Here is a 24,791-nt window from a genome sequence, read left to right on the forward strand (position 1 = left end):
CTCTTCAAAGGCGGAATGTTTTTAATAAATGTTTTTAATTAAGGAGGCCTGTCAAATCTTGAATGCAGTTGTTGAGTCTCACTGTTGCTCTATCAAGTTTCAAACTTTCCACGCAGGCATACATTTTAGCTAAAGGACAGTCTTACTTCACAAATTATGTTGTGTTAAAACAAGTGTTAAGCCAGGGCTCCCAAACCCCAGTCCTGGAAGGCTGCAGTGTCTGTGGATTTTCTTACAGACAGCAGCTAATAAAAACATTAAGGTGTGGTGTCTTTATCCAATCAATGACTTAGCAATCTAAGTGAGGGAACACATCGAGAACCAGAAGACACCACAGCTCTACAGGATTTGGGTTTGATCCTTAGGTCAGTGGATTCTTGACAGAGAGTCCAACGCGATCCCAAAGTGAACTCATTTTCCGATGACAGTTTGGAATAAAGGATTAAAACAGGTCATTTTACATTTAGCAGACATTCTGGAGTGACTTACCCACCTTACTTTTTTCATAGAATCAATTTTTGTAGCTGGATATTTTTTGTTTTTCGTTAGCAGATCAGATTAATTGTTAAAGTGTACCACAACAGCGGCTCATCAGATAATCGAACCTGCAACAACTGAATAGCAAGCCCAGTATGTACTCATTACACTACACTGCTGTCTGGTCACAACAACAAGCGCAGCCTCAGTGTTTTCAATAATAACAAAATGGTCTGATTGACAGAGAACAGGTATCAGATTGCCTTTCAGCGGGAAAGAGGAGATGTTCCATATGGGTGCTCTTCTGTAATGGTGCAAGACGGGACCTAACATCAAAGTCTGACAACCTGGTGTAGGACACTGACAAATAGAGTGTATCCACGGTTGCTTGTGTGTCTTAAGTCCAAAAATGGCAGTTTTGTGTAAAACTAGTCTTCAGGTTTCAGCCCTATTCAAAAACAGAATTTCCTCATATGTTTCGGCTTGACTTTCTGACAATAGGTCTGTTTCATTCATGAAAAAAAACAGACATGTAATTGTGAGCTCAGCGAAGAAAAAAAAAGCCCCACTATCAACATGTTTATACAAGTGAACATTTTTCAAATACCTTAGAAGTTACAGTCTCCAAATCCCATCCTCCTTCCACACACCTTGCTTACCAGAGAGAGATTTTGTAATTACAAGTTTTTGTGAACGGCAGCACAACAGTAGTTTGGTAATAAAGGTGGATATTGAGGAATAGCCTCTTGAAATATGTACAGGTGATGAGGATGAGTTTGCTATGGGAAAAGTCCACTTATTTTTTAGAAACTGGCTTTAGGATAATGGTAGTTTTACCTGCTGATCCCTTTTCCCAACCCTTCAATTTGCGACACAGCTCTCAAGCATTTCCAGTTAGGCAGGCAGTTTTCAGTTTACCGCATTTCAACAGACAGTTAAATAACTAAAAAAAATACCAAAGGCATTTGGCAAGAATGTTGCAGTTGCCTAAGTAAACAGGACAGAACAAATACTGTGGAAGTAAAGATAAAATTAAAAAGAAATACAGGCATGTAAAGCACGGTACAAACATAGCTATATTTTTACCTTCTGCTTTTTTTTTTCACCGTAGGGAAGGGAGACATGGTCCTGGACGGAGAGGTGGTCCTAACGAAGATGAAAATCTTCAGTAACTTTCATGAGAAAACCTCCTGCTCTGAGGACTCTGTCTCGACCATCTCCATATCAGTGTCAGAACAGGACACCCCTGAACCCACCAACGCTGTGGACAGAAATGGGGTCCCCTCTGTGCCTCAACCAGAGCCATCGGAACCAAAGCCCGACTACCTGTCCGCGTTCTCTGAGCCCCAGCTGCCCCGGCTGTTCAAGTTTGAATCTGAGGACTCGGGGGTGGAGTTGGCCAGTGGGGCCAACTCCCCTTCCACCCCGACGGGCTCTGAACACAGCTTCGTCGTCCACAGCCGGGAATCCTCCTGCGACTCCCGAGACCTGAGCACTTCGGTGCCCTCCCACAATGCCCTGCTTCTGCTCGAACGGTGTCCCGAGACAGAGGAGACGGAGGATTCGCCCCGTCTGGCGGAGGAAGAGGGTCGCGCGGACGATTCGGAAGTTGGGTTGGGCTCTGAGAGCGACCCGTTAGACATTACCCTCGCCCAGGAGGTCAGGGATGAGAATGGCCCCGAAGAGGGAGCCTTGGGGGACACCGCTGAGGTTTGTGAGAGCGGCGCGGGGCTGGAAGCAGCCACACCGGAGGACGCAACGGAGGACAGCACGCAGCCAATGAGCTGCGAGTCCAGAGGGGCTTACGATGACATGACGGAGGTGGACTTACAGCAGCAGCCGCTGAGGAAAAGCACCACGACTGACAGCTTGGACGAGTACATGGACGAGTGCTGCAGGCTGAGTGAGGTAAGACTGCGACACTGAGGCCAATAATTACACGGGTAGATTTGGTTTAATGCGGTGTTTGCCCAATCGTGTGTCATGGAGAGCCAAGAGAGTATGCAGGTTTTCAATCCAGCCAATCACTTCGCCTGCTGATTTTACTGATTAGTCACCTCCTCCTTGGCTGAATGAGGGTTAATTAGTGAAATCAGCAGGTGTAGTGATTGGTTGGAATGTAAATCAGCATTGTCTCACCCCTCCATGGCACATGATTGGGCACCACAGGTTTAAATGTCACAGATGCTACATGCGACTGAGATTTTGCATATATCGCACACACACAGAAAAATGTTTTGTTCAGTAATTGGAGTGTTTTAAATTCTAATAATGTATATGAGATCCCTGCTGGACTAGTGTGTTTACAAACAGGAAGGGCTTCTCAAAAACATAAACACAGACGGTGGCTTCGGGTTCAATTATGTGCCAACATACACGTAATTTAATTTGTAACTAAATGCGTCTGAAACATAATACCTCTTTCCCTAGTATCTAGAAAATTTGCAAACAAGCCTCGGAGACGGCCGATCTTGTGCAATACGTAGATTAAATCGGAACAAAGACGAGCGGATGACCGGAGCCATTCCACCCATAATGCACAGCAGGAGTTAATCCAGTGCTTAGTTCCTTTCGGTATCTGATGGGCAGCGATGGGTGACATCATGCCTGACTCACCGTCTTTGCTAGATGTGCAGTTAAGTGAACGCAGCCAAGGAGGGCTGTTGAAACTGCAAACAGGCAGGGATTGGAAGGAAAGCCCTTTTGGGTGGTGGACACCAAACTTATTTACGCTCCCTGTAATTACCTTAATTGCTACCCCGGCCCATCCCTGCAGGACGGTCAAATGGCTGAATTTGCCAGAAGTGCCAGGAACTGGGAGCACAGGGCGGATGTAAGGGGGCTGGGAAGGAAAGATGTTATTTGGCTGCCTAATTTGTGACGGACTAACTCACTAGACTTTTAATAATGAAGAAAAAAAGTTGTTTTTTAGAAGAAAAAATAAATACAGAAAATAATCCAGTTAGGCCCCTAATGCTTATTTTTTTGACTCATACAGCAATTACAGTCAACATTTTTGACTTGTTAGTCAAACAACATAAAACAAGCACTGCGTAATCCTGTCCTGTTTTCATAGGTATTGGGCCACCCCACAAAAATGTTTTAAAAACAAGGCAGTAAATTCCACTTTGTATGAGATAAAGTGTTATAATTTGCACTGTCAAATATATTATATGTATGCCAGTATGTATGTATACACACACACACCCTCACACACACCCACCCACACACAGCCACACACCCCCACACACACCCACACACACTCAAGTTTTATTACCCGTGTAATAAAAGGTGTATTCATTCAGAAAGGCAAGAAGAAACACATTCATGATGAAGACTTGCCGCCGCAGAGCTTTGCGCTCGCTCATTCATGTTGCAGAAAGGGTTTTTTAATAATCCAGATGAAAACTACAGGGTGTACTATACCTGCACCTGCCAGCTGCACGGGCTGCCAAACGTAATAGCCTATTTGATGTCTGAGCATATTACGATGTTGTCTCAGCACGGCCTTTCATAACATACTATTTGCGTGTAAATTGATACTGCTCAGCCTCACATAGCATTAATCTGAATGGAAATGTAAGTGCTTTCATCATCAAAGGGGAAGCACTTATCTGAGATCGAGCCTTTAATGCAGAAAATGCGACTTGGTGAGACGGAGACCGTCTTTGGCTTCAGAGCTGTGACCTCCTGTTTCTACCGCCTCTTCTTGCGCAAACTTGAGACTGTGAACTTTTAAAGGCAGCTTTTGCGATCCTCGCTGAACTGAGATCAGATGAGTCCGAGCGGGTTTGCTCCTTTTTCTATCGAGAACGTGGAAGTGAAAGAGGTGGATGACCTTGAGGATGACCTTGTCGGTCCTGTTGCATGCCGCTCTCAGAACCAAAGAGAAGATCTTAAGAGAATGCGGTGAGCTCAGCTTTTGACAGCAAACTGTGAAAATCTGTCAAAAATACTTCAACTCTCTGAAATAGATTTTGAAGTATCCATTTGTTTTTGAAAATGTTCACAGGGAACTTGTCACCTGCCATTTTTCTCTTTTTTTCCACAATCTGGAATGCCCAAGCAAGCATATTCGAAAGTCCACACCATCACAGCGATGTCCTTTGTAAGTCTGAGAGAGTACAGAGCAGCACCCAAGTACCTTGACGTGTGCGCCACCTGCCCACCCCTTGTTTTCACACAAAAAAGGCCAACCGCTGCAGAGCCACTGCACTGGAGGACAGCATTTCATGTGTAGCTGGAGCAGGCAGACTGCAGGTACTCAGCTGACCAGAGGTGGCGCTGTTGATAAAATAAGTCACTTCTGTGAGATCAGGCAGTGAATATCCTTCAGGTGAAACCCTCCCTCCCTCCTTGGGTGACACGGCAAGGCCAGTCATGCATAATGCATTATGTAGCTAAAGGACATATAGCCATTACAGCTGCTGGGCGCATCAAGAACCGTTGCTTTTAGGCTCAGACTGAATGATAATACTTACAATAATTCACAAATATATTAATAATACGTACATGTCTGGTTGAATCGAAGGGTGATGGTGCTGTAAACCAGGGGGGCCAATGTAAGGTCTACCTGCAGCCCCGGATGAAGGGCGTGGCGAGGCCAGGTGAAGGGTTCCCATGCACCCCACCTGTCTCGCAGCACCTGCTCATCAGCCCTGAGTGAGCGCTCAGGGGGCTTTGGCGATTCCCTCTGGAGTGACACCCTCTCACCTCTCTCTCTCTCTCTCTGTCACTCTCTTTCACTCTCACTTTCACTTTCTATCCCATACTCTCCAGCTATATTTCTGTCCCTTGCTCTCTATCCCTCCAGCTGGTCTCTTTCTTCCCTGTCTCCCTCTCACTCTCTCTCTCTCCCTCCATTTTCCTCTCTCTTTCTCTCTCTCTCTCTCTCTCTCTCTCCGAGTGGATGCAGCTCCTCCACCACTCAAGCCAGGCGGGCACTACCTGGGCGCATCAGGCAGGTGTCAAATTGCTCAAATTACTCACATATTTACCCAGATAAAGCCCCTTTGATACCGCTGGCTTTCGGGGGGCAAGCGGACGGGCGCTTCAGGGGGCCCCCTCTCTGGCCCAGTTTTAGGGCGTAGTGCTGAAAGCCGGGCCCGGGCGGCAAAGTCAGGCACAATCATCACTTGTCACCAGAGCTAATAAGGTAATTCCTCAGCGGGCTAAATGGAGCTCTGTGGTCCGAGGGAAAGGGATATTGGCAGGCTCCGAAGCTTTTACCTCTTCAAACATGGCGACTTCAAAGGCCTCCTCTAATCTGATTGGTTTTTTTTTTTTTTTTGGACGGTATGAAAGCAGGAGGACACGGAGTCGTGGTCTGGTTGTGCAACTCAGCCCTTATCTGTCTCTCAGAGCCGGTGGCTTGTGCAACTCACAGGACCTGATAGGGGGATGAAAGGAATAAAATCTGGTGCGAAAGCCTCCATGGGATTGCGCGTATAAAAAGTTGGTCTTAGCAGTATTCATTATTGACTAATTGATAAATTTGTCATGTTAAAACACAGAAATAAATAGATGAGCCTCGCAGCCTTGGATCGAATCTGCACTGTGCCATTAACGACTGTGGCTGGTAGCCCCATAGAATGACTCACAATAGGCGATTACATCGTCCCAGGAAATGGGAAGGTTCAGTCGGATATGGTTCCATATTCATGGCTATCCAGCGACCCCTGCTGGTCGACCGGGCACCTGGAGATTGCAGCCAATGTCACATATGGAAGGTTCTTCCTCTGATCTACACACTAGCTTAGCTGTAGTCTGTGGTGTGAAAAGAAGCAGCTGGTGACACCACGCGTTTCAGGGGAGAACTGTGGATGTTTACACACTCCAGAATCGGCTGTGGGGTTGGCGCATGTATGTGGCTGTGGTTGCAAACAACCGGCCATTCCGGTTTCGGGTGAAAACTGGATACGCTCAGCCCCACGTTGGGCACCAAATTCTTTTCCAAAACATAAAAACCAAATAAAACAAAACACCAAAACACAGCTTGGGGTGAAAATTTGATATGCTCAACCCCATGTTGTGCACCAAATCCTTTTCCAAAACATATTAACCAAATGAAACAAAACCCCCGAAAACAAATGATTTCTAAACAGGAATGCCTAAAGAGGGACAAGAGCGAAGGTAAATTTCAACGTGGGGACAGGACATTTATCATGTGGAGGTGTAAAGATCACGTCTGACTGTGGATGAATTCTTCCTTACGGGAGTCTCTGTGGGGGTATTTTTCACATTTCGCTGAAGGGTGGGCGTGCGGTGCAATGCGGAGCGTGGTGTCAGTGAAGAATGAGGACGGAGCAATAACTACTCGCCCCCCCCCCCCCACCCTCGAGCGTCGGCTCAACCGAATTCCTCTGCTGCGGAACATAAACACAGACATATATATTATACATCTGCAGAGCTCAGGAAGACGCATTCCACTCATTTGAGTAAATCCAATGATGGGGCGGGGGGTGGGAGGTGGGGGGGTGGGCCTGGCTGGCAGACCTGCTCGTACCATGATACACTTGCAAAGGTCTGATCTGAAAGCCAGCTCAGTTACAGACCTCTCTGAGCCTCTCCTCTCCCACGCCACAATCTGGAAAACTGATGGAAGCCTGATGATACCCGTCTACTATGTTTTTTTTTTTTTTCTGAAATCAAAAGTTTAGCCATGACGTAACAGGTGGATTCGTTGCAAGCTTCTTGCACAACTGTTTTCTTTGCTAGTGGGCAGCCAGGAATTATCAACACACGAGCCTGTGGGGGAGTGGGAACTGTGGAAAAACACTTAAAGGTGGGGAATGGGTGGGGGGGTGGGGAGTGGGGGGGAGGAGGGGGGTGCTGGCGTACTAGAGAAGGTCAGAATGAGCTATGTAACCACATTTTAGAGTGATGTAATCAAGTAGTTTCTGTGCAGGAAAAGCTCAATGCCCATTGTGATTTGGATAAGCATGTTTGAGCAGAATGTAAATCGATGGCATGCAGTAGCCAGAAGTCGCTTGATTGGTCAATTTTAAGGGTTCCGGTGAAAGAAAGAACAGGTACTACATCGAGATGAAGGTGTATACAGATGACTGTTGGAACCTGTTTCTGTTCTAGCCTAGGTTCAGAAACGTCCTTTTGTGTCAACAATTACAGTTTCTGTAGTTGTGAGATTTTAGATATCGCTGTGAACAACAGCACAAAACTTAGTCAACACCTCTGCTCCAGAGTGTTGGGGTGATGGAGTTTTTAGAGAGTTGTGTGGCAAGGCTACGGACATATTTCAAGAAGCTTTATCTCGACACACACATTTCACATCTGGAGCCTCGTTCTTTCACAATATTGACACGTCATGTTTAGGAGGGAATTTTTTTTTACACGCGGAGAGTGGAAACATCCAGATGCATGGGCCGCGGACAGCTCAGTTATTCCACACTCTATCCAGGGTGGATTATCAGTGTCTTAGCTCACATTGCTTCAATCAGACAACACTGAAGATGTATTTTTCTATTTTTTGCCTTCAATTCAGGTAGCCTGAGCTTACCAAGTGGCATACTGAGGTCCCTTCATATCAATTTTTCTTGATCTAGGCAAAATTAATTTCTTATCTCTAAGACTTTTTGCACGGTCAGAAGCCATCAGCCGGGATACAGTCTTTACACAACAGAGCAGGCAGAGGAGGAGGACCTCTGCTGCAGTGTAATGAGTCCATTATAACAGTCAAGATTTGCTTTAGTACCTAGGTTTTGGATATAAACCTAAGACAGAAGAAGACTTGAAAGTGTAGGAATTCTTTTCACGCGTTCTTCACTGAGAAAATGGAAGAATCCAAACCTCATGTTTAAATGGCGAGATCTTGAAGGTGAGGTGACGAAAATGACAAAACAAGGAAACCAGTGAAAAAAACAAATAACTTCTCTTCCCAACATCAAGTCTGAAATTGCAATAAATCCATGAAGAGGCTGACTCCCACACAGACTCAAGCACACCATAATAAGGTAGCCTCGAGGCTAAGGAGTTCACCCGTACGTCAGCAGTTCCCACGTCTGACCACCGTCTCTCCCCATGTCAGAAGGCAGGGGAAGCTGGGACAGGAAGGGAGTGGGACATTTCTGGACCCCCATTTCCTCTTTTGTGGGTCACTGGGGAACCCGAGCCGCTGGCTAGGTCTTCCGTTCTTCACATCCAGGAAATTCTAAGTGCGGGCCCAGCTTTCCTGCGTCTCCAACCACGTGTCTGTATGTGTCACCTTCTCTGAATCGCCTCCTTATCTAAATTGCCCTTGCCCCCCCCCCACACACACACACACATACCCCTCCACCAGCTGCCCTTGAAAAGGTCCTGTTGATTGTCGTCCGCCCAACTGACTGTTTGAGTGAAAGTCATGTGTGGTGGGAGAAAAGACTAGATGATCAATGGGGTGCCAGATTTGAGAGTCTAGTCTCGGGGGGGGGGGGATCGGGAGCTGGTGTCGTTCTGGCTTCCATCTTTTTCTTTGTTCTTCATGTGAGAAGTTAAATGCTGCAAGGCCATAAAGGGATGGATTCCAGCACGACTTGTTTAAGTCTGAAAGGTGCCTGAGTTTGGATTGAGTTTGCCACCTGACATGGCAAAAAAGGTGCTACCATTAAAATCAGTCAAAATGACAATGGAAGTTTTCATTTAGTTTTTTTTATTTATTTATTTTTTTTTACAGTGAACAGGAGACTCTGTACGATGGAGTCTCACTGAATTTACACACAAAGGTTAGGTTATTACGTTCAAGCGGAAGAAGTATAGCGATTTACCATTAATCTTCATGTGCATTTCAGTATTTTTCACTGCGGTGAACGACATAGTGCAATCACTCTGGGGAAAAAAAATCAAGTGCAGGAGATTAAGAGCAGTATAAATAAAGGGATTACTAACGGATCAATGGATATAAAACAAAAAAGTGAAGTAGATGAGAAGCATGTGGCATTTTATATGGTAGATACTGTTGAAACCCAATAGTCATCCTTAATAGCCACAAAAAAAAATCCCTTCAAAGGAAACCTGTGGTCAGCTATCAGACCCTCTACAGGCGTTTATGGGTTTGTTCCCATTGTCAGACCCCATGCTTCCATTAGCCAGATTCCAACAGGGCAACGCTGGCAAAGGCTTGTGGGAAGAAAAAAAACGACCTGATCTCACTTCCTGCTTTTGTTGGGAACCTCTTCGGAATGTGATGATTGTATAAATGTTTTCTCAAAATTTCCTTTTTTTTTTTTTTTTGGGTCCGTTTGTGAAACATGAACATCTGCGTGCCTTTTTGTGCCAAACAATGTGTGAGCTAAATAAATAAATACACATAAGGGCGCCCAGATATTTTCTTTGTGTGCCTGTGTGTTCTCACCTCTTGGCTTTTAAATCATAAAACAATCGGTGGGGTTGACTCATTTCACCACCCCATCCCGTTCACAGACCGTAACCTCCATTTCTGCAGGATGCCTATTTCAAAACAAGGAGGCCAATACTATTCAGCAGGAACCTAAAGTCACCGCGATGCCAAAATGCCAAGAGTTTGTTTGATGAATTGTTACAATTACAAAGCTTTTTAAAATGTGCTGTAAAATGGTGACTTGACAGACTTTTCAGTTAGAAGAAGTGCCAATGGACTTGACCTCAAGTTTCCAGTGTATCATGGATATGCCTTAGTATGGTTGTTTTATAATATTTTCAAGGTTAAAAATCCTGCATAGTGTGCCTTTAAAAAGCAGCTCTATTTATGTTCCCCTTCTCAACTCAATCTTCATCTTCATCTTTCATTTTTGAGAAACTGGGAGTACCCTCTGTCGTCATAAATCCAACTTTTAAAACTGTACCATCTGCCAGCACAGTACATGATTCTGCCGCTCATGATTTCAGGACAGAGGTTCTTGCAATTGGAACAGCACAGCGTACATAAAAAAACGACTAATGTAAACAGATTCAGTTTTCCCTGAAAATAACAGAAAATGTTTATGGCTGTGACTCAGATAATGTAGCATTTCATAAGCTAAAATTTATTATATGTATTCCATTACTGTCTACTTGCAAAAACAGTTATAGAGCTGGATATGATCCACAACCTATCGGAGTGGGCAGAATCCTCTGGTCTGTCCTTTGAACTCTGCAAAAAGCCATGTGGCTCACGATGATTTAGGAGGATATCAAACATCGCATTGTGACAGGCCGCGATTGAGAGCGCCCCTATCTTCACTGAGAAACATAGAGGGCGACGAGATTTAGTCTAAACAAGATCCCACCTATCAGCAAGTAACGGATGTGTTTTTAAAAACACTTAGCTGGCCTGTTGATTTCAGATGGTGTTGATAAAGTTTTATTTTATTTTATCTTTTGTGTTTGTTTCCCCAGGTACATCAAGCGAAATCCAACCCCCTGGGGTCGGGCCTGGGCTACCTGGAGCACATCTGCCAGCTGATAGAGAAGATTGGGCAGCTGCAGGAGCACAACCTCAGGCTCCAGAAACAGATCTGCGGGCTCCAGAAAGAGAGCAGGACCAGGAGAACAAAGGAGGTGAGATGAAATGAATGAAAATCCCACCGTGACCGTACGGAAATGGAATATGTTGAAAATATGCATTTTCTGTTGCAACACTTCACAGCACAACGGGCAAATACCCAGTTAATGCTGTGTTTAGACATTGCAATATTCCTTTTCAAAGGGTTACTACTGCAAGATATATTTATCTTTGCATTTATTGCAGTATATTCAGTTACTGTAAGGAACCCAATGAAATATTTCCAGCATTTTCCCTGTGAAAAAGCAGAACGCATGTGTTAAATCAAGTTTGAACATATCTTTAAAATACTCAAATAACATGCTTATTATAACATGCTTATTTTCCATGTAGCCATCGGTTTTGGTGGTAGCTGAACTGGATTTATGTCAAGTTGAGGACAAATATTTATGGAGGATTTATTGAATTCCAGGAAAAAATGTTTGGTTCACTATTATTTCTACTTTAATATAGATTGGACAAATCAAAAAGCAGTCAACTACTATTACTACTTGTAGTTTTCCAATAATATTCTTTGGTTCTCTTTTAACATATGACTGCGTTACACATATGACTGCAATACCTGCTACTGGAACGTCAGTGCCGATTGTGTAGATTCATGTTGAGAAGACTAAAGCTTCAAAACGTGTGATTGGCTGTTGGTTCATGTCCAGGTGGGCCAATGCTTTTACAACCCCTGGAGCACTGAAGTCATGTGCCCACGTTGTTGCCATGTAAACCCAGCTGCTTCTTTAAAGTGGATTCAGAAGTATGTGAGTCACACACAATGAGTGTCAGTCAACTGTATGACGGCCAGAGCAGCTGCGCTCATCCCACTCCCAGTCAAAGCATGTGGTCTGCACGTTTCAGGCTGTCCGTTCCACCCAAGCAGTTCCACCGTTCCACCGTGGTGTTGGGACCAGAAACACGCAGATGTGTTGACATCAACTGACGATACATAAGCAGGCAGCGGGGGGTCTATGTTTCCCTGTGTATGTTGAGAGGGGACCTCATAGGGGCTCGTAGATTTCAGCCAAAACCCACATCAGAGCGGGATGCTCTGTAACAGCAGCGACAAAACCACCCACAACAAAGCCTCATGATGTCATCGCAGCTGCACCGCTTTGAAGAAGTCACCATCTTGGTTAACTCATATGGAAGTGTTGTTTGTCAGCTGTAGCTTCAAACTGAGCGTTGCATTTTAGACTATGATCCAATATCTATTTATGAATAAGATGGAATTAGTGCATTATTATTTCCAGTATTCTCTGGAAATAATAATGCACTGAGTATGGAGCCAAGAGTTGTATTTGAACCTGGAATTCGTCGCTGTTTATGCAACATTCTGGCGTGTTTTTGAAGAACAGTTCACAGTACGTTCTGCTAACAATATGGAGCATGCAAAAACAGCTCTTAGCTCTCCTCACACATTGTTTTCCTTTTCAAAAACAGGATGAAAAAAAAAGCCGGCTTTAAATGTTATCCGGGGCAAAGCCAAAGTGTGAAAAAACATTGGCTTTTCATCGCTTTTGTAAAGCAATGGCGGCGTTTTGTGGGCCATATTGTTTTCCACGGGCACATTTTAAGTGCCAGAGGGGGGGCATTTTAACACTTTTTGAATGGGGGCTGAATGCCCCTTCAATGCACTTGAACTTGGTCCGTCACAACCTTTTCGGTTCCAGTTAAGCTTACGGGGGTGAAATGTTTTGGTCACAATTCGTGTTGACCGTTCATTTCCTCAAAGATTTTTCAAGTGGTAGAGATATGTGCACGCCAGCCTCATGAAAACCAAGACCATGAAATGAGATTTTTTTTGTTAAATCTTTGAACCTTTCACAACTACCTCAGGTGTCCTGCTGCTCTGGATTATCCCACTCCTTATCACGTACGGGATTGTCACCCATTCCACACCTTTTATGGGACAAGCATCGTGTGAATTCACCACCGAGGAGCTGTGCAGATGTCATCCCTTCTGTTAAAATACTCTGTAACAACGCTCAAGGTTTTCAGAATGCATTACAAAACCAGCGCTGTCAGCTGAGCTTGAGGACCGGAAAAGCCTTGCACTGAAGCGGTGGGTGAGCCCAGCTGGATTCCTCACTTCAAAGATTTCAAAGGGAGGGGAAAAAAGAGGGAGAGAGTGAGAAGAGAGAGAGAGAGAAAGAGAGAGATGCCAAAATGTACTTGCTAAGACAGCCCTGGCTACTCCTACAAGAGAACCCTTTTGATTCTCAAGCTACACCGTTTTTTTTTTCCAACTTTAAAAATCAAAATACATTTGCAGCAGCACTCTCCCACAGCCTGTGGAATGTGTTTTTATACTTTGAAACAGCTCTGAGAGTTGTGACTTTGAGTGAATACTACATTTTGGGCTGCTTTGACAGCCTTGGTTCTTCTGTAACAGCAAATGTCAGCTAGAGAGTGGTTATCTAGATAAAACTAGATGTTCTGCGTCTGTTTTCAATAACGTTACTGTGTACATCAGTTTTTTTACACAGAGGAAAATCTACAAAGAGTAGAGTGTCTACACATTGAGCTTCATTTTATAATCAATGAAATCAAGTGTTAAATACATACTTTGCAAACACTTCTAATAAATAGTCATGAACCTAATTATCCACCTGAGCGATAAGACGAGGAAAATTAAAAGTGATTAACTCTCCAAAGGTTTGTGCGTTGAATGTTTGCCTTTCCTTCATTCAAAACTGCTATCAATACCTAAGATCAAAAGCAAAATAAGGCCTGATGTGTTTATTTGATTTACAGAGAACTTAAGGCCGGCCAGATTGTCTTTTAATTGCACGAGCAAGTCGAAAGTGGCTGGAGGGGGGCTCGCAAACAAAGGGTATTAAAGCAGGAAAAAGGTGTAGAAGTTAGACCACACTGCTTGAGCTCTCCGGGGCAGGTAATTTTACCCCGCTGAGAGTTTGTTCAATGGGCGACCCCCTAAAGCACTAAGACACAGACGACACTTCAAACAAGGGGAACCCCAACAGAACGTGCCTGAGCTCGTCAGTTAGACCTTTTTTTAACCGACGCTCGGTGCTCTCATCCTTAACCCTTTCATCTTTGGGATTTTTACCACCCGCAATTTAAAAAAATAGCCCTCGGAAAACTGGACAATAGCCACCCCACCCAGCTGCTCGTGGGATCAACTGATCGTGTTCCTTCAAGGGTCACCAATGTTTTCATTCTTCTCAGCCACTGAATGACACGCAGAATGTGCTGAGACATGGGGGGTGGGGGTGGGGGTGGGGGGGCGAAGGGTTATGAGGGTTTGAACCCTGCCCCATTCCTGAAGGTATTTTGAAGAGGACTGGTCATCGTGCCCAAACAAGATTCCCCTGGACCATGAGTGAGGAGAACCCTTGTAAAAATGTCTTTTCCGGGGCCATTGAAAGCCTTGCAGTAAAGTGGTCTGCTTGATTAACTTGTTTCACTCTGTGCTAAGTTGACAATCCCATGTCCAAAGCTGTCCGCATCTGTGGGGATGTATGGTGTTTTGTAGGAAGTTCCACCACTCTGGGAAGCCATATGTTGAAGCCAATGACGTTCAACCTGTTAGCATGAAACACTGTGAGCTTGCTCCTGTGGAGGACAGCCAGACAGTGTGAGTAAGGGAAGCACCTGGCAAGTGATTCATCCAAACCCCCACACGCCCCCCCCAGCCCCCACACATACACAGGCGCCGAGGGGCGGGCCCAGGGCCTGGTGTTGCTGCAGTGGGGGTTATTAGCAAACGGGACGAGGTAGAGTAACCTCATCCCAGCTGAAACGCCAAGACCCTACCCTGCTCCAGAAAGAGCCTTGCAATCCTTCCTCCAGTTCTTATAGTTTATTCGGGGATTCAGACTTAGCGGCTCTGTTGAGGGGGGGTGGGGGGCAGGGGGGTGACCTCACTCTCTGGAAGGTGGAGCGCCTCCTTTGTGCGCTAAGCACACACAGATGGGGGAATACCCCGGGGGAGAGCAGGACCACACCGTCTGGCCAAACTTAAGACTCGGGCCAAAACCGAATCCAAACCCCCAACCCCCTGCGTGGACCAGCGATGGCTTTTCAAAGGGTAGAGCTGGGTCAGTACTCCGCCGGGAATCGCAGACTTCATCAGAAGGCCCGTAAAACAAAAACAATCCCGCAGTGTCAATAGTCATCGTGTTCTGTATACCCCTGCTTTTTAAGCAAACGTGAACTTGGCAGCACAGTTATATAACAGCAGAGGGCCAGAGTAAAACAAACCATGGAAAACAGGGGGTTATTATATAAGATGTACAGCGGAAAAATGTCTTGTTTCCTCTTTATTTTCTCCCTTGGAATCTTCGGTTGTGTCTCTCAAACCAGTCTTCGGCCTGAACCTGTGTGTGTGGGGCAGTGGAGATATAAAGAGCAGGCATTGCTCCAAATCACTCAACCGACTCAACCCAGGATTTAGTGCTGTTCAGAGGATTCATATATTTAGCGCTTGCTTACGAGAGCTGTTGATCTGAGGACATCTGTTGACTCGTAGGCAGGAACTGCAGTGGTAACCCAAGAAAACCCTGGGCCAACGTATATACAACATAGCCATGACCAGGCCAATTACCCCACACTGTTGTGAGCTACCAAGTTTTAAGTAGCCAATGACTTGGTAGGGGATTGAACCTGTGAATATGGGACCTGAACTTGTGCTCATAGCTAGTGCCTGTATTGAAGTGTCTTATGTACTGTAAAACACATCTACAGTAAAGGCAAGGGGACGTGACCTTTACCGCAGATGTGTTTCACGGTACGTAAGAGGTAGCCCCTCTACAAAGGATGAAAAACAAACAAACGCACAAGAGAGGAAATGACTTCATGCGCTGTCCTCAGTACGCGTTTTTCAAAACCGCCCCTTGAAGTCTGCAGATGGAGGGTTCATTACTCCCTCTTATAATGGAAATGCCCCAGATACCCCACAGTTACTCAGAAAGTGCCTCTTTCATCCACAGCCCGGTAACAATGGAACAGGAAAAAACATTCTTCCCTTTCAACTTGTTCCCATTGTGCTGGTCCATTGTATCAGCGTCACCAGAATAAAAACGTCCAGAAAACCAAACGAGATTTCAGAATTTCCCCATGAGCTGGTGGAACTGGTCCGCTCTTTAACAGCGGACGTTCAAGCACATGTCAGTGACTCAGAAAGCCTGTCCGGCTGTCCGTTTGTGAACCTGACTGGTCTTGGAACGCAGCTGGTTTTTGCATTCCTGATTCTTCTTTAAAAAAAAAGTAATCAGAACCACTGAAGCCATGACCTGTAATGATGACAAGCAACAACAAAAAAAATAATTAAATTCTGTGCAATGGACCGGAAAATAAACTTCAATAACCCTGATTCTCCAAAAATCAAAAAAAAAAAGGAATTTCTTTTCCTGGCATTCTATTTGGAGATTCATGCCAAATAATGCTAGTGTGTGACAGCCAAAGCACTTTTTAACTCCTGCTTGCTAACCAACAGCAGATGCTGCATCTTGACATCAAGTGTGTACAGTTAGAGGGCATCCCTCTGAGGCTACGGAGGGAACAACAGATCAACAAACTCAGTTATGTCTAAATAGGCAAAAGTCATTTGTATGTGCGCTCGTTTCTAAATAGAATTGCACAGACAGTTTGCACCCGGTCTATTTTGAATAGCATAGCTGTCCCTTGTTTGACTGTTTGTGTCTTTTTGGGGAGAAGCAAAACTGCAAATGTTGCTGCTCACCCCATCTCCCTCCTGATCTGATTTTAAAGAAAGAAAGACTGACTTTGTGCATTGATTACGCAATCTGTTCCCTGATGGGGGGAAAGTGGGAAATGAGCTGATTTTGAAAAAAAATTTGACTTGCATTGAAATTGTCTTGCTTTTGCTCTGCTGTGCGTGGTGTGCAAGGACCTTTGGGGTACGGTCTGGGTTAAATGTCCAAATAACAGATTGTCAAAACCCTAACTCTCTCCTCTCTCCCCCCCCCTCCCCCCTCCCCCAGGACTTCTTCCTCCAGCACTGCTGCTGTGGGGCGGCCAGCCTGGCCTTCCAGGAGCTGAAGAGACACTCCAGGAGCGAGTTCTACAACATAAGCGCCTCCAACGCCACGTTGTCCGACCTGTCCACCATCCCGGAGGTCACCAGGCATCCCGGCGCCAGGCATCCCGGCAGCAGGACCGGAACGCCAGGTGTGTGCACAACGGACCAATCCCCAGCTCATCTGTATACCTCTAACCTGCTAATTCATTCCGCTTAAACTTGCACTGATTCGGGTCAACAATGTTTGTCTCTAAGTCTGGATTAAGAATAAATGCCAAAGTTGTTCAATAGAGAGAGTATGGTGAGTTAATCAATCCAACACGTTGTTGTCACCCATGTTTTGGTGCCTGTGGTTACCCTAATTATTTGTCTTAAATACTACCTGCTACTAACTAGCTTAAACTAAGGCTGAGCTGAATAACCCCAATCCTATTCCATCACCATGCCTGCATTTCAATATTAGGTATACACAAGCATGGGATACTATTCACTGATTGCTTTCCTTCATTTATGAAACTTCCATATTTAAATATCTCCACTACCCCTCAGTCTCTGATAACAAAATTGTACCATGAGAGGTTGTTCAGCAGGGGCGACGTGCCCATTTGAACAGATTTGTTGACCCCACTTTAGGTCTACCATCACTCCAGCTACCCTAATACCACCCCTCTCCCCATTTTATCAAAACTGTATGCATTTTCTTGTAGTTATACAACAGCCATTTACATATCTGTGTGTATATGTATGTGTATATGTGAATGTACACATACACATGTTTGTGTGTGTGTGTGTGTGTGTATTTGCTTCTAAATGAACCATAGTAACACACCAAGCTCACTTTCACAGAAACATATTAATAATGCCCTCCGGAGAGCCTTAGGTGTTATTTCACCTCACTTTCACCTTTGGATTCACATTCTTCACACCAGGTAGTCCCACCAGTGTTCCCACTGCTCCCCCGTCATTCCCCCCCCCCCAAACAAAACGCTTTCTCGCCCGCTTGTTTTCGAAAGCGGCTCGTGTTCTCCTCAGGTGGGTGGACCAGGGCAGCCGGTCCCGCGGGACGGAGAATATTACCTTAGCGAGAGGGGAATTCCTGGTATTCCGTTTATTGAAGCAACACGCAGCGTCCCACGGATTCAGGAATTCCTTGCCCCCTCAGATTGGCAGGAAACCGGAGCTGGAGGGAGGGAAGCGGCCGTCCTCGCGCTAAGATAACAGCAACAGGGGGGGGGGGGGGTGAAGGGGTGGGGGGAATGGCACAAGGAGAGGGGGGGGAGGGGTAGACGAGTGCAGGAGGTGATTGAGGTCCCCAGCTCCGGGTGATTCATATCGCTGCATAAATTCCCCCCCCCCCCCAAAACAAAAAAAAAAAAAAAAAAACGGGAATTTCCATATTTCCGTGTGCTGGTCTTCGGAGGCTAACAAGATGCTATCTTCAACATTTGGGCATTTCAGAGGGGGAGAACGGATGCCACCCCGTCGTCCCGCTGTGGAGGAAAGGCTTGAATCGGAGGAGCTACACGGAGGGGGAGGCGCGGTACCTCAGCGACAGCACGGAGGCGCTCTCCGTTCCGCACAGGAGGGTGAGTAACACACCTCCCCCCCAGGCTACACTGCACTACACCCCTGATAAGCCAGAGCACACACAGGGCCAAAAACAGCTACTCCCAAGAACATCCACTTCCAGTTCCCAAAACAGATACCACTTTTAATTTTCTTACAAGAGCAAAAACATTGGAGCGGCCATGGCTTGTGATTGAACCAATTCTAATGATCGACAAGAAAATATTACCCCATATTCCATTATAATGTGGTGCAGTAAATCTACATCATTTGAATTATTGGACATAATTTATTAAGTTTAGCAAGAGTGATGTATGGCATATCTCCTACAAGAACTAATTTGGAACTCCACTGGAAAAGGCTATATTTCCCAGAATCCACTCAGTGATGTCTCTCTTCAGGCTGTTGAATGATGGAATTTGTCACTTTTTTCTTGGGTTTCTCCAGCTGAGTGAGAACTACACGTGGGGCAGAGTGAAGGAGCTGGTGAAGAAGACCAGGCTGAAGAACCAGAACAGGCTGGGCCTGACGTCCAACTCCCTCAAGAGGTCCTGCCCCCAGCTCTACCAGTGAGTTCCTCAGCCAATTATAGCAGTTGTATTCCTCATGAAGCCCCGCCCCCCCAGCTCTACTGAAACACACTCCCAACCAATACAAAACGCTCATTCCACCAGGGAATTTAAACATCACATTTCAGGGTATTTTCTTGGCTGAGAAAACAGTATGCTCTCAATACATCGTTGTAATGTTGTTTGTCTTCAACAAGCACAACAAATAAATAAAACAGGGCACCACAGAGATTATAGCAATTTTTCTGTGCAGCTGAGACATCGCACTTTGACACCATTGGAAGGGGAGGTTTCTTCGGTGAGGGTTTTTTTTGGAATTACATGGGCAGCGCGTGCCCGGATCCAAGCGGACGGGCCGCCTCTCCCATTGTTTGAGGTTTTTGGGAGTGGGTGAAATCCTGTGGGAGTCGAGGGGCTGATCGCAGAAACAGCCATCCCTCAATCCTCCGCCTCTCTCCGACCGCTGAGATACGGCCTGGCCTTCTCGCGCGGGGAGAGCTTGGCTGGAGGCCCAGAGAGGGATAGCGAAGGGGGCTGTTGTGTCAGCTTGGGAGGGGTTCGGGAGAGTTCCTGAGGTGCTTTAGAGCAATCAGCGCAGATATGGCAGCTATGCGGGGCTCTCTGTCGAAGGAAGAGCCCCTCCCTCCCCAACAGAACAGCGGGGGAGGAAATCCTCAGAGACCTTTCCGCGAGCTCGTCGTGCCGCCCCACATTTTTCACCTCCCTTCCCTCGCCCCGACTCGACAGGTTACTGTATGGATCTTTTGTTTGGCTTGAGCTTAGGCAACGTCATCATCATCATTCAAAGAAGGGGGAATTTGCGGCTGTGCTCGATAGCGCTGAGCTAAGCTCCCTGCCCTGAGATGTGGCCACGCCCCTTTTTTTTTTTTTGGACGGCAAAACCCCCTAGCGCTGTCCGTGATCTCTGATCGAGCTCTCGGACGGGAACACATTGACTTTGTTTACAGTAGGCAGGAATGCGAACCAAGCCCCATTTTACACATCCATGGGACACTCTGCAGTCCAGAACACTCAGCACTGAAGGGAACAGGTGCATGCCTCACTGACAACAACTCATGTCCCCGTGGCCACCCAGCCTTTCCTTGCAGAGATGAAGTACGGCGGTCGTCCAAGAAATAATGTTAGCCTGTCGAGCAATGAGATCCGGTTTGTACAGTTCATGAGTTCAATGAGATCCGGTCCACACAGTTCATCAAGAGTTCATGCCTACCTCTGCTCTTTATTTCATTACTTATTCAACAATATTTTACTTTATTGGACATTTTGATAAGGTCATGATTCATGACTAATACATGTAGACATGTTTTTCTGGATGTACCATTGGAGCCACTAGGAAGCCCAGTTGCATTTTAGTTTAGTGATCCTTAACACAGAACTACATGGGCCTCAAATGCCACCACAAGTTCAAAAACAAAAAGCAGGGTCCATAGGCCACATATTAATGGCAATTACTGTCAATATTTCATATTGTTTGCAGAATTTCAATTCTGTTTCATTTCTGTACAGCATACTTCGCACAGAGGTGTCCATTTGCATTCTCCCTGCCCCCTCTCATAACCAGCCAATCAGATTTCTCTCTCTCTCTTCCACAGGCCTGACCTGGGACCAGTGGACCTGCCCAAGAGAGACAGGAACTCCATGATAGCGCTGGGCCACCAAACCAAAGCCGAATTCAGTTGGCCTCAGTAGCCCCTAAACAGGTGAGTTACACCACATGACCACAACTCTCATAGTGTCTGTGAGGCATGGTGGTGTGAAGGCGTTGTCATGGGCTGTGAATCCTGAGCTAGAGGGTTCACACCCCTTGAGCAAGGTACTCAACCTGCGTTGCTTCAGTATATATCCAGCTGTATAAATGGATACAATGTAAATGCTATGTAAAGAAAAGTTGTGTAAGTCACTCTGGATAAGAGCGTCTGCTAAATGTCTGTAATGTAATGTAATGTAATGTAATGTAACACCTGCTTCACTCAGATCCTCTTTGTAGCTGTTTATTATGCGTTATGATGCTCCCTATGCCACAGTGACTTTCAAAACGTCAGAGTGAAAGATTCGCATTTTCAGCTTTGCAAAAATGTTCTTCATTCAGAGCAATCGGGAAAATGAAAGGAAGGCCAAGTAATACATTTTGGAAAGTATTCCAAGTGACATGAAGGATATTAAGCCACTGTTTGAGATATAAATAAAGCATAACTCTACAAGTATTACATCACATAATATTATATCGCAGTATTATCATTGGCAGTACATTCATGTATCCAACATAGTGTTAAGGGGGGTCATTACTGAGAGCATATATGACAGCTATTGCACATTTGAGATCCTTCTATATTGACCCTAATTGAGCAACCTTAGCACCCCCAGAAATGTATTTAATTTTTCTGAACTTTCAGTTTCCTCCATTCTGAGAGAACCATCTCCTGCACCTAAAATGGATGTGGTTTTTCTATCTTTATTGCCTTTTTCATATACATAAATTCTCTTTATTATTATATACATTTATAAATTATCCAAGAAAGCGGACTTTCGCAGCAAAAGGGTGTGAGCAGTTATAAGACTATAAGACAGCTATAAAAACTGATAAGAGCCATTCTTATCTTACTCCTAGATTTACCTTTTTTTTCCTTCGAAAAATATACTGCTTGACCTTTATATTCCCCATCAGACAACGAAACAAAGTGCAGCATTATCCTTTAATCGACTCGTGGAAGCAGTAACTCGCAGCCGGAGCGATGCACCGCACGCTGCGCTTTGAACCAGTGTTTACCTTAGCCGCGAGGAGCGGATTTATAGTCGCGGGGTCGTGTTTTAAAGGTCTGGGGAAATAAAGCGGTGATACGATTTGGGCGAAGCTCATAACCTCTGCCTTATTTTTTTTTCTCAGTCGCACGCAGAGCGGATGGGCCGCGAGGGAGAGAAGGGAGTCCAGAAGACACGGACCAAGTCAAGTCGTACGGAGGAAGGAAAGAAAAGAAAGGACGGAATGTGGGAACGATGGGAAACCGTGTAAAGTAACACGTTTTAGAGTGTGAAAAAATGTGTAAAGTCTACGAAGAAGAGTTGCCTTAAAGCCAAGCACGAAGAGGGGAAGGGGGGCTTTTAAAAACGAAGACCAGTTCATCAGAGGTTTTATTGTTTTATATAAACAGGGAAATGATGATGGTTTATTCCAAATGTAGAAGGTATACATACATGTATTACAGTTTTTTTTTAATGACTTCTTGTTTCTAAACTTCAACCAGTATTTCCGGACACCCTGTATCGCACCACAGCAACATCCAGTCCTCAATATCGAGTTCATGTTTTTTTAAAAAGATTTTTATTCAAACTGCTGTGTTGTGTTATACAAATATAAAATAAGCCATAGAGCACACGATCTCTTTTACGTCTGAGCCATTTATTTTTTATATAGTCATACTTACAGCCGTGTGTATATAGTGTGAATGTGTTGAGGCATCACCTGAGTGGAGTCCTCTTCAAAACTCTCACGTCCAGTTTATGATATGCATGCACTTACCCTCTCAGTTGTCATTTCCTAAACACCGTCTGGCTTTGGTAAAACAAAACAACGACGGGTCCACTACATCCTACCACATTTGTTGGTAATTAGAGAGGCATGTGGATCTGATTCTATATTGGTCTTTAAGAAGCTTCCATACCACTATTTGGATCATGCACTTTATTCTGTGGATCTTTTTTTTTTTTTTAACACATCTGGGAGCATATTATTTCTGCAATCTGATGTTCTGATTATAAGATCAATGAGCTTTTCTTCTCAAATTCTGTCTGGCTCGGTTACACACTCATCTTTTGGATCGACTGCAAAAAAAAAAAACAGTAATAAATGTGTGTCCTACAAAACAAATGTAAAATCACACCAATGTATGATATGCTAATATGTGCATCCTTTATAAACGTATCATTTTTTATAAATTTGTATTTGGAGAATGAAAAGCCTGTCTGTTTAAGTGTACTGTCTCTTCAGAGTGATGCAAATCTGCTTTCCCAAATGTTTTTTTCTTTTTTTTGCCATTTTCCAGTTTGATACAAACATACATTCACACCAGCATGAAACGAGGCAAGGAAAAAAACACCTCTCAAAGCTCCTTCGTCACAGGAAACTTAAAGAACGGAAACTGAGATCACATGTTTACGCCTTTGCCTCTTTAAAAATCGTGGTCACCTTTCTGGGACAAATACCCTTAATGTGACCTTCTAGTCTCAAACGCAATACATTTTTTTCTGAAACGGTTTTGGTTTACAATTGAAGTGAAGCTAGTAGAAGGGGATTTTTTTATTTCAAGAATGAGAGGTGACAGTGCTTAAGAATGTATAAAACTCCAATTCAAACGATGAAACTGGTAATGACTGAGAACAGAGCAAAGCCCATGGCCTGTTGCATTCAGACAAGCCCACTTGTCAGCATCATATTTTTTGCGGGATTTGGTTTCGACAGGTCTACATCTGCAGTTCAAAAAGTGCATTTTTATTTTAATTTTTTTAAAAGTAGAAGCCACATCACATTCAGAGGGACTGCAGATGTTTAAAGTTGGTCCCAAATGGCTACCACTATCATTGCTGCCTCCTGTCCCTTTATGCATATCTTGAAGTTGGACAGGAGTCATCCATCCAGATAAGATTTTTTTCTTAAAATCATTTACACCCTAAAAGGCATTCCTCTCAGCAGTCTGAGTCGAAGATTAGCATCAGAATGGTTTACATGTCGGCTCGCCGCAGGAAGTGCATTAAGTTCCGCTAAATCCTGTTTAATCAAGCGTGAAATAATCCCTGTTTGCTTGAGCACAATATTGGAAACCAGCCTCGTTTAAGCTGTCAATACAACGGCCAGAGAAAATGACTTATTAGATAACATGGAAGAAGAATGTCTTCATTTGCATGGGCTACATTTACCAAATAATTCTGCTTCTTCTTTTGTCTGGAAAACTCAGTTTACATATTTCAGGTACAATGTAATTTAATGAACTGAACCTTCAGTAATATATATATGATTTGAAACCATCATTTAGAGTAGAGGGAGTATATATTGACGTTGTCCCCCAAGCACTCAAAAACAAAATTACGTTCAGAAAATTTTGAGCATTTCTCCAGCGTGAGTTTTATTTAAGATATGTGGCATCAGCGGGAGAAATGCTGGGTGTATTATGGAAATAATGAAACAAAGAAATGGTTTGCAGGGCACAGCAGGCTAAATGCTCTAAGAGGAGATTTTGACTGTTATCCAGATTTCACTTTTTCACTGCTTTTTTTTTTTTTTTTTTGTCTTGTGTAATGACTTGAGTTTAATTACGGGCCAATACTAAAAGTTGCCTAGGAGCTAAATCTCCTCAAATGCATTCGACGAATTATGCCAGTCTCAATAACCCAGCAGCGAGAACCCTGGTACAGTAGTCTAGGATATAGTGAATGAGTACATACCATTATCCAGGGCTGATGGAGCCATCAGCGAATGCTGCAGAAATGCACTTTGAGCCTTAAGCCCTGTTAATCAAGGCTTGGATAACAAGGCCGTAGGGTTACACGCCCTTGTGTAATATTTCACACCATACCATATCAAGAACCGAGAGAAAGGGTAAATGAGAATGAAAGTGAACAGAGATCATTTTTAAACTGTAAAATTGTATCCCTTATA

The 24,791-nt window shown here is 44.6% G+C and overlaps 1 protein-coding gene across 2 annotated transcripts in view; it reads left to right on the plus strand.

Annotated features, from left to right (window-relative positions):
- si:ch211-250c4.3 (uncharacterized protein LOC100535981 homolog) overlaps positions 1–23,095 on the plus strand; it is a 45,415-nt gene extending 22,320 nt beyond the window's left edge. For both annotated transcript variants that reach the window (XM_064316798.1, XM_064316797.1), the window contains 7 exons: positions 1,589–2,385; positions 10,825–10,986; positions 16,948–17,134; positions 18,444–18,571; positions 18,999–19,120; positions 20,734–20,841; positions 22,026–23,095. In XM_064316798.1, the coding sequence (XP_064172868.1) occupies positions 1,600–2,385; positions 10,825–10,986; positions 16,948–17,134; positions 18,444–18,571; positions 18,999–19,120; positions 20,734–20,830 (1,482 nt within the window). In that variant the 5' untranslated portion in view covers positions 1,589–1,599 and the 3' untranslated portion in view covers positions 20,831–20,841; positions 22,026–23,095. The remainder of the gene's footprint in view (positions 1–1,588; positions 2,386–10,824; positions 10,987–16,947; positions 17,135–18,443; positions 18,572–18,998; positions 19,121–20,733; positions 20,842–22,025) is intronic.
- Positions 23,096–24,791: the final 1,696 nt, after the last annotated feature.

Source organism: Anguilla rostrata, chromosome 18 (assembly GCF_018555375.3).
Source record: "Anguilla rostrata isolate EN2019 chromosome 18, ASM1855537v3, whole genome shotgun sequence".
In the NCBI taxonomy this organism is placed as follows: domain Eukaryota; kingdom Metazoa; phylum Chordata; class Actinopteri; order Anguilliformes; family Anguillidae; genus Anguilla; species Anguilla rostrata.